The 10,445-nt window shown below is 28.6% G+C and overlaps 2 protein-coding genes across 2 annotated transcripts; both read left to right on the top strand.

Moving 5' to 3' along the window:
- The first annotated feature begins 5,320 nt into the window (after positions 1–5,320).
- Positions 5,321–6,345, top strand: LOC126904828 (uncharacterized). The gene is made up of 4 exons (XM_050684110.1): positions 5,321–5,504; positions 5,598–5,683; positions 5,755–6,054; positions 6,156–6,345. Exons 1-4 carry the CDS (start codon positions 5,450–5,452, stop codon positions 6,258–6,260), a joined length of 546 nt encoding a protein of 181 aa, XP_050540067.1. The 5' UTR covers positions 5,321–5,449; the 3' UTR covers positions 6,261–6,345.
- Positions 6,346–9,542: 3,197 nt separating this feature from the next.
- Positions 9,543–10,445, top strand: LOC126904827 (uncharacterized). Its single transcript, XM_050684109.1, has 4 exons — positions 9,543–9,604; positions 9,698–9,783; positions 9,855–10,154; positions 10,256–10,445. The coding sequence occupies exons 1-4, from the start codon at positions 9,550–9,552 to the stop codon at positions 10,358–10,360; spliced, it is 546 nt and encodes a 181-aa protein (XP_050540066.1). The 5' UTR covers positions 9,543–9,549; the 3' UTR covers positions 10,361–10,445.

Raw genomic sequence — 10,445 nt, 5'->3', positions numbered from 1 at the left:
AAAAAAAAAAAAAAAAAAAAAAAACACATCATAGTAAAATTAATACCTTCTCCGCTTCGCATCGAAGCTAAAAAAAAAACATTCATTAAAAATAATATTGATTATTAAATTTACTTCAATCCCCCTCCCCCCAAATAAAATAATTATGTTTCGTGAGTCAGAAAGGGTAAGATAAAACATTGCCATCGTAAACACAACCCTTATACATTCAATAGTTCGTTAAAATAGATTTCTTTAATTATTGAATGGTAAATGACAGTTAAGTCACAAGTTCTGTGTAGGCAACCTAATCGTCAAAGGTAAAATGACGTTCGGTTGTGGTCATAAAAGAAAATCGTTAAAACGGTACCAGGAGTTCAGAAGCTTCTGTTGCAATTTTAAAGCAATGTAAATCAAAATTGTTTATAGATAATTTGTGAATAATAACCGAGACACAAATGGATAAACGGTACCAGGAATTCAGAAGAAACGAAATTTTAACAGTTGATAAAAGTGGTGTCAGTGCCATAAATAATGACAATCTTTCATGTACTTTCGTTGATGTCGCAAGACTGCGATGGCGTCTATAGACGATGGTAGTCATGCACGACTATCAGAATATTGGTGTGCACCAACTGGTTATGTCGTAGCGTTACTGGACACCGCAACTATTATTAACGCACATCTTGTTAATAACTTCAATTTTTAAATTAGCAAAAAAAAAAAAAATTATTATAATGCTATTCTATATAACATACATTTATTAATTTAAATAAAGTAAACTTAAAACATAAGTGAAATTGTTACCATTCTATATAATTTTAAATGCTTAATTAATTTTTTTAAATGAAGAACATTTTTTAATTTTTATTAAATAAAAATATTTGTTTACACCGAGTTGAAAATTCATAAAATTAAGTGTTTCAATTCATTTAATGGACAATGTTTATAATTATTATTTATTATTGTAAAAATATCTAATTATTTTTACTCGGTTACCAAATTATTTATTTTAAAAAAGTTAAATTTTTCGATTAACAATTATTATTGCAATTTTCTTGTGCTATCGTGCAAATAGAAGATTGGAAAACTTTTGACAAAAATTCATAGCTGTATACAAAATATCTGACAATAATTGGACGGGTTGAATTAAAATGATGTTCTTTCGTTATTTTTGAAAATTTACTAACTATTTTTTTTCAGTTTATTCTTTAAATTAGACAGAAACGGGCTAAATAACAAACGAAAACCACGTAATATTTTGAAGTTAAACGTTGTGTGATGGCCACTGTCGAAGTACACTATTCCTATTGGGTTTATTCTTGTTCAGGTACACTCATGTCAGTTAATTTATTTATGGAAATACATACGATAGTGTTTTGCATTTAAAAACATGAAAACTTTTAATAAATAAAGTAGGGCGTGTATAAAGGTTTTTAGTACGAAAATGTTCATCAGAAATAATTCTTATTGTAAAATTTGTTTAGCCTCTCTTTGGAAGAAATGTCTAAACACGCGGCTATAATTAGCAATACGCTTTTTAAAACTCAATACATTCAAATAAAATTAGTTTCCCTTTTAAAATTGCATTTACATAATACACACACGGGAAGGGTAATTAATCATATTCAAATTACTGGAAATGTCCGGATATATTTGACATAAATACGCATTAATTTGCCCATATGTTATTCTTAAACAATGTCTAAGACGGAGGTACAGTTGGAAAGGAAATGAGATATTTAAAATGGCGTCATAGTAAACTACGGCGTGTAATTATCAGTGAAATAGGACAGGCCGGGCTATCATTTTTCAGGGCTCCTCCCCGCAAGACCATAAGAAGAAAATAACAGGAATTTCGTTGCTCCTCTGTTCATAGTCTCCACTGGACTCCGACTGTGGGTACCATCTTGAACTGTACTACAGTACAAATAGTATTACAAGTGCGAGCGCGGCGTGGACTCAAAGCGGTTGCGGGTGCGGCGGTACCGACGGGCATGGAAGCGCACAGGCAATATGGCTAATGGGCTCATTGTCTCACACGGGTCGTGTACAACTCCACTCCGACACCTCCGGTCAATAATTCAATTTGTCCGGACTTATTGCTCAATTATTCATCCGACAGACGTCGCGGCCGGGGGACGACTTTGTGTGGGACGAAATGAAAAATATATATAAAATTATACACACACAATAATACGTAGTAAGTCTCTTGGGTTTGATGCGAGTAAATTAAAGTGCGTGACAAAGAAGAGTGTTGTTATTGTGGAGATTTGTGTGAAAAAACGCCCAAAATTAACCGGTCAAGTGCGCAACGAATCCGTCGCGCCTCATCATCTCAATGCTCATAATACGAACCGCCGACGTTGCGGTTATTGTCTCCGAGTGTACCGACCTGAGCATTTCGGTCTAATGAAGTACTGCTTTGTTGGAGTTCAAGGAACATATTGTCGAGTTCCGGAGTCTGAGAAAAAAAATCTATTGAGTACTAACCATTTGGTTTTTAGTTACAATAAATGTGTTATGACTAAAATGTAAAATATATAAAAAAAGAGGAAAACTTGTATATTAGTCGAGTAATAACGAATCGATTAAGTACACGACAATGCATTTGGTCGAGAAGCCGTTTTTAAGACCATATCTTTGGATAATTATCACTGCAGAATAGTTCTCGTAATATTAGCTATTGGATTTCATATAAAATAATAACTGTGTTTAGAAAATTATTTTTGGTACTATTTATTTCCGTTCTCGGAACTATTAATAATCAAGCGTTTATTTAATTCATACCTTATATGTTATTTATTTGAACGGCAACACACGTAATTGACTGGTTTATTTAACAGATAACGATCTAATTAAGAAAATTACTGAATTTCTGAACCAGTTTCACACGATTATTTCAAAAACAGTTGACGGGAACGCACTATGATCAATTGCATCGATAATCATCTCTCCGTGATTGGGCGTCGCTCTATCTCCTTACTGACCCGTATTGTTCAATTGTAGACCACAAATATTTATTGCTATTTAAATTGTTCAAACACAAGAGTAATTAGCCGGTCGTAACGCGTACGTAAACAGCACCGCATCGATTTAAGTCACGAAATCGCTATTTCCGATAACAGCACACGAACGATTATTATCAACGCTAACGACAATAGGTCGTCGGCTGTAACCGAAAAAACAGCCGATCCATTAATATTATTGTGTCTGAGAGGCTTCAAGTGAGTGTGTACAACTTTCAGGTGTATCTAGACGAGCTAAATGGAAATGATTTTTGCAGACTGTTGATGATCTGCGTTTCTATAGGTCGGAAGCAATAAATTATCGATTGCCCGTGTGATTTGCGATCAACACGATTTAATGGCGTCAATTTTTCAAAACGCGATGATATCCAGAACGGTCGAGGTCCTTCAACACATTTTTCTAAACGTATTAAGAGAGTTGTTTTCAATCGTAAAAATCTTTACTTAATCAAAAGATCTCTGAACGGATTGTACCGCGTATAACTACTCACTTACTCAGACAACCTCAATCAGAATACGAGTGGCATCTTACAATTAACCATATCAAAGTATTGTTGCCAAAGAAAATGTTATTTTTATCAGTATTGTTAAAAAGCAAAAACCCGTTTAAAACACAAGCATCTCAAACGTAACGACTCTGATTTTTTAGACGTCTCCTGTGCAAACTAATTTTCCATCATTTTTTTCCTTTTCAAATTCAAATTCGCATGTTTTATGGGCACACTAGATAATGCGATATTGATAGCACAGCTCCAGTACAAATTTGCAATGTACTGCGATTTTACACGTGCTGTCGAACCGAACAAATATTTAGTGTTTAGCTAAAAAAAAAAAATAAAATGAAATAAACTCCCGCAATGTCTGCTACCGGTCTGAAGCGTTCCGTCACTCGGTACGTCTTATCACTCTGCGCTCGTCTCCTCCTGTTCCGCTTCCTAGACCGTTGGCGGCGAGGGCGGCAACCGTCGACGATCAATCAATCAACGTCAACGCCCAGGATCCGAGCCGGCACACTGTTCGGCAGAGAACCACCGCCAGTATTTTCTTTCAGTCAACCGTTCAATTCCGACCGCGCGCTCGCCACGTACACAATACCGCCGTTGCTTGTACGCAATGTGATGTTTGAGAATACTGTACGCACACAACTGTGTACATGTCTTTTGCGAGACATTCACGTCCTGTCCGTTTTCTCAAGACTCCGAGGATTCGGTTTTAAGAGAAAATCACTCGCGCGTAATCGCAATACTTTCGTGTACGCGCTTTTGTAGGCTTATTAAAGTTAGCGGCTAATCATTTTCCAAACGTTTTTGATAAATTTGAATTATTTTTAAACATTGCCAATTACTGGCAGTTATTTTACAAAATAATTCAATAATCTGCCCAAATATTTATAAAATTTATTGACTTATACAAGTAACAATATTTTTGGCAAATTCTAAAATTCATTTTTGAGCAATCCAAATTGACGAGATAGTTTTAAAATAATAAATTTGAGAATAACATTTTTCAGTTGTAGTATTGTTGAGTAATTAGCTACGATTTATTATAAAAATGTGAATTAAATGTTTCCCTATAATTATTTCTAATGATGGAGTATAATTGGCAAACAAAATTGATTGTCATATCATGAAATAATTTTTACAATACGCATCATATAACAAATCTTACCAGCCAAAATGTAATTCTATTAATTTTATAAAATATAATAGTACGCAAAACAATTTATTTTCTAATTATTTCATTTAGTTAGGTAACAAAGAATTGTGTACTATTAATTTATGAAACTTACAATTGTGAGTATGTAAAAATTGTAAAAGTTGTATATTGTACACAATATAAGATCGAAGCACTGAGTATATGCCTTTTTTTTTAATTAAGACAGCTGCACATTTTTCTATGCGAACATTCATTATAACAATAATATTCGTTTAGAATCCATTACTAAAATAAAAATTATTTATTAAAAAAGTGTAAAAAACAATTGTTTTTTCTACTAAAAATTATACTTGATCCTATTTGAACAAAGAAAAGGTCATCTAAAATAATTTTATTATGAAATAATAGTACTAATCTCTTTAATTCCATGCTCCCTCGTAATAATTGTAGCTATGCTAATGATTAATATTAAGATTGTTTCTACGTGTAAAAGTTCAATTCATTTTAATACACTTCAATGGAGTTAGTTATATTATTTTAAAATGACTTGGGAATAATGTGCTGGTTGATTTTTAACATCGAAACAATTGTTTATATTTTTCCATGTAAACGTGTTTATCTAATTATGTGAATTTATAAACACAAAAATAATTTTGTCATCACTCAGTGCTGGATTGTTAAGGTGTAATAAAGTGTGAAATTATTTTTCAACGTCTTGCTCCATTTTGAAAAAATTCTCTTTAAAAACTTTTCAAGCGGATCATTAAATCTTAGAAAAAGACACTATGAATAATTCAACTCCTATGTATGAAACGTATAGTTTCATCGAGTGTATTGAAAGTAAGTAGATAATTTTTTATATAACAATTAAACGAACATTATTCATTTAAATTACTAACAATGTGATAATTTTATCGTATATTATAATTTTAGATTCTACTATGCCTGTAATGAAGGTTTCCAAAAGCTTGAAACACACCATTATGAATTGGATAAAGCCATTGACGTTTCAGGAAAAAGTAAGTTTCAAAATTATATTTTATCCAACTATATTATATTATATATATATTGATCGAATTAATATTTTCAGGTGGAGTTGCACAAATCTATTTATTCTATGATGGAATGGTTAAATACAATTTATCAAATTATATCGTCTCTCGGATCAGAGTTGATCCGAGTTGATAAAACAACTGCAAGGGCCAGACTAATAAATTTGCGCCATTTCATGCAGAAAATCAAAATTAAACAGCATGAAAAAGATTGGATAATTAAAGCGTGCAAAAAAATTATTAAAAAGTTGGATTATCTAGATTCAATAATTATGGTTCATAAATGGGCCTCTGACATTCAAACTAAGTGGGTTAAAATTTGTGCGATGGCAATGAATGTAACTATTTTTCAGTATTTGACTTACAATATTTTAATTTATATCAATTATTTCAGTTGTGAAATATGTATAATTATTAAAGTAATAAAAATTATTTTTAGCTCGAAAAGATACTTTTAAAAATGTTGACGGATGATGGGAAACAGTTGAATGAAGTTTCAGCCGATCAGTCGAAAACAGCGGCTGTTTCTATTGTGGTTAATTGATCAGTTTTTATATTTTTCCATAATTAGTGCCTTCAAATTCTTCAATTTAAAATTATTATCTCAACAAATTATTAATATTATTTTATACGTGTTATTTACAATCACCAAGACTTTGTAGCTGAACTTACAGTGATATGATTATTTTTCATCGTTTGATGTGTAATGCTAACAAGTGCTGAATTTTTTATTAATTTATTTCTATAATTGATAACTTTATGTAATTTTATGTATTATAAACACACTCTGTGTAATTATTGAAATTTTATAATTTCTTACTGTATTATCATTAAATAAATTTTCTATTGAAGTATCTTGTTATGTTTTTATTAAAATTAAATATTATTTAATAAATATTCTACATTATAAAGTACGTTACATTTAAAGTAATAATTTAAATAATCTATCTAATACTATGATGCAATTAATGTATACTTATTTTTGATTATTGTAATCTTGAATTTAATTTGATAAATTTTAATAATTTAGACTGAACTAAGAATTTGATTTTTAGTGATGAACGGTTTACATTTGTTAAAGTAGTAAATACGAATAATCGCCTATTGTCTTTGTTTTGATAAAAATAAAAACCCAAATATTAATCAAAGACAATTATTGTATTCCATTACAACTTAAAAATCTAAAGTAAATGATTCCAATGATCATTAGTGAATAGTAAATACAGGTGAATTCGTATTTCAATAATTGAAGTTTATTATTATATGTAATATTTTAATATTACAGATAAGCCGAATAATGTCTATTGATAGATGTCTATAAAAATTCTTTAAATTGTATTTATGTGTCGTATAAATCATAGCTAGAAACCGAATTAATTTTGGATTTTGTCAATTTTTTTATATCTAGTAAATTAGTTCCTATATATCGGTTTTTATAACGTTTTACATCTGTTAAAGTATTAAATATATACAATGGCTTGTTGTCATTGTTTTGTTAAAAAAAGACCCATATATTAATCAAAGACAATTAATGTATTCTACTACAGCTTAAAAATTTGAAGTGACTATTCCCATGGTATAATGGTGTTATTATGAAAGGTGTACTGTTAATTTATGTAACTTATAATAAATTCATTTAAGCAGATACTAAAGTATTCAACAATTCTAAAAATAATAAACGTTATTATAATTTTGCAGGTATTTTCTTGAGTCATAAGAAAAAAAATTACAATTGTAACATTAAAACTTATTAGTCAGCTGGAATTATTGTACACAATATAAGATCTAAACACTGAGTATGTGCCTTTTTTTTTTTAAATAAGATAGCTGCATATTTTTCAATGTGAACGTTTTTTTTTTGTTATAATTGTTGTTTGGAATTCATTAATAAAATAAAAATTATTTATTAAAAAACGTGTTAAATATGTACTTATTAAGTATAAATATTAGGTAGATATCTATCAAAATAAAAGAAAAAAATTTATCGATATCTCAATTAAAAGATTATAAGTTCAACAAATTCATTAAGATAATTGAAAATTCAAAAATCAACATAATAAAAAAAGTCTGGTGTTATTTTAAATGATTAAAATTTATTAAATCTTAGGTAAGTAGTCAAATTCCAAATTATATATTATTTGACAAATTTATCTATGATGTTATCTTCTATAGAAGAAAACATGCGACATTAAAATATTCAATATGATTTTCTAACTCTATTATATTTATATATATTCTAATTTACGATAAGTTATAATTTAAAAGAGTATGACACAAATGAAAGGTTGTTATTATTGGTTAGGAGCCAGTCATTTGTTTTGGCTTTCCAGAAAAAAAATTCCTAAGAGTCATGTGTATTATACGGCTTATGTTCAAACTTATTTTGTGACTAAAGAAATGTTTGTTTTTAGGACTTATAATAATACATCAAATAAATGTTTTACTTTGAGCAATTACATATTCTACTGAATGCATAAAAGTTGCTACTATTTTGAAACGGAAGTCTCTAAACTACCGCAAAAACAATAAAATTTCATAGTTTTTTTGTTACTACCCAAGCTATTTCCATTAAAATATTATAACTCAATAGTATCAATGTATAAATGTTGATTCCTCTATAAAAGTATATCCTCCTCTAAAATAAAAGACATTCACAAAAAAAGTTTCCTAAATAAAAGTACTTTTCACTAAACTTTTTTCTCTTTTATGAAAATAAACAAATAACTTTATCTATAAGATAATAAATATATTATAGACCAACAAAACTTTACATTTGTAACAGTATAATTTTAAATCATTCATATTTTTTAGAAATAATGTTATACATTTTTTTCCCAATGATAACCATGTGTACTAAAAATACTCCATTAGTTAATTCTATAAACAATTTTAATCCAATAAATTTATAGCCATGTAATCATTATTTCAAAATTTGATTAAAGATAATTGCACATATATATTGTTTTATGTCAAACTAAAGGGTCTCTCCTTCCCTCGTGTTTCAATTAATTGATCGAATAAACCTGGGATTGTTATGAGAAAGTAATTATAGTAATTACTTCAGTAAATTCGCACTTCTCTTAAAAATAACGTATTGTTACAAAATTTGAAAACGTAATCAATATATAAAGGAACCACAATTGTTTTTACTACTAAAAATGAAACAAATTGTAAGTATAATTATTATTTTTTCATATTAACTTATCATCTTGAATCTATAGAATAATTTTCATTATTAGTAATGGAAATATTATTGCAGACTTTTTTAAAATTAAAATACCATCAAAAGTAATTAGTAACTAAATCAAATAATTGTACAAATTAAAATTAAATGTTTAATATTGTTGCCGTAACACAGTCAGGAGAGGGGTGAAAAGCTGAGTTATTTACTAAAAAATTATACTTGAACCTATTTGAACAAAAAAAAGGCTATCTAAAATAATTTTATTATGAAATAATAAAACTAATCTCTTTAATTCCATGCACCCTCGTAAAAATTGTAGGTTTTCTACTGATTAAGACTGTTTCTACGTGTAAAAGTTCAATTCATTTTTATACACTTCAAAAGAGTTAGTTATATTATTTTAAAATGACTTGGGAATAATGTGCTGGTTGATTTTTTAACATAGAAACAATTGTTTATATTTTTCCATGTAAACGTGTTTATCTAATTATGTGAATTTATAAACACAAAAATAATTTTGTCATCACTCAGTGCTGGATTGTTAAGGTGTAATAAAGTGTGAAATTATTTTTCAACGTCTTACTCCATTTTGAAAAAATTCTCTTTAAAAACTTTTCAAGCGGATCATTAAGTCTTAGAAAAAGACACTATGAATAATTCAACTCCTATGTATGAAACGTATAGTTTCATCGAGTGTATTGAAAGTAAGTAGATAATTTTTTATATAACAATTAAACGAAAATTATTCATTTAAATTACTAACAATGTGATAATTTTATCGTATATTATAATTTTAGATTCTACTATGCCTGTAATGAAGGTTTCCAAAAGCTTGAAACACACCATTATGAATTGGATAAAGCCATTGACGTTTCAGGAAAAAGTAAGTTTCAAAATTATATTTTATCCAACTATATTATATTATATATATATTGATCGAATTAATATTTTCAGGTGGAGTTGCACAAATCTATTTATTCTATGATGGAATGGTTAAATACAATTTATCAAATTATATCGTCTCTCGGATCAGAGTTGATCCGAGTTGATAAAACAACTGCAAGGGCCAGACTAATAAATTTGCGCCATTTCATGCAGAAAATCAAAATTAAACAGCATGAAAAAGATTGGATAATTAAAGCGTGCAAAAAAATTATTAAAAAGTTGGATTATCTAGATTCAATAATTATGGTTCATAAATGGGCCTCTGACATTCAAACTAAGTGGGTTAAAATTTGTGCGATGGCAATGAATGTAACTATTTTTCAGTATTTGACTTACAATATTTTAATTTATATCAATTATTTCAGTTGTGAAATATGTATAATTATTAAAGTAATAAAAATTATTTTTAGCTCGAAAAGATACTTTTAAAAATGTTGACGGATGATGGGAAACAGTTGAATGAAGTTTCAGCCGATCAGTCGAAAACAGCGGCTGTTTCTATTGTGGTTAATTGATCAGTTTTTATATTTTTCCATAATTAGTGCCTTCAAATTCTTCAATTTAAAATTATTATCTCAACAAATTATTAATATTATTTTA

Source organism: Daktulosphaira vitifoliae, unplaced genomic scaffold, assembly GCF_025091365.1.
Source record: "Daktulosphaira vitifoliae isolate Bord-2020 unplaced genomic scaffold, ASM2509136v1 Scaffold_4, whole genome shotgun sequence".
Classification (NCBI taxonomy): Eukaryota; Metazoa; Arthropoda; class Insecta; order Hemiptera; family Phylloxeridae; genus Daktulosphaira; species Daktulosphaira vitifoliae.
The sequence above is the reverse complement of the archived record's forward strand: the minus strand, read 5'-3'. Positions and strand labels throughout refer to the sequence as shown.

Coding starts and splice junctions, on each gene's coding strand:
- LOC126904828 (XM_050684110.1), top strand. CDS start 5,450: ATGAATAATTCAACTCCTATGTATGAAACGTATAGTTTCATCGAGTGT. Junction 5,684..5,754: donor CATTGACGTTTCAGGAAAAA/GTAAGTTTCAAA, acceptor TAATATTTTCAG/GTGGAGTTGCACAAATCTAT. Junction 6,055..6,155: donor TTTGTGCGATGGCAATGAAT/GTAACTATTTTT, acceptor AATTATTTTTAG/CTCGAAAAGATACTTTTAAA.
- LOC126904827 (XM_050684109.1), top strand. CDS start 9,550: ATGAATAATTCAACTCCTATGTATGAAACGTATAGTTTCATCGAGTGT. Junction 9,605..9,697: donor TTTCATCGAGTGTATTGAAA/GTAAGTAGATAA, acceptor TTATAATTTTAG/ATTCTACTATGCCTGTAATG. Junction 10,155..10,255: donor TTTGTGCGATGGCAATGAAT/GTAACTATTTTT, acceptor AATTATTTTTAG/CTCGAAAAGATACTTTTAAA.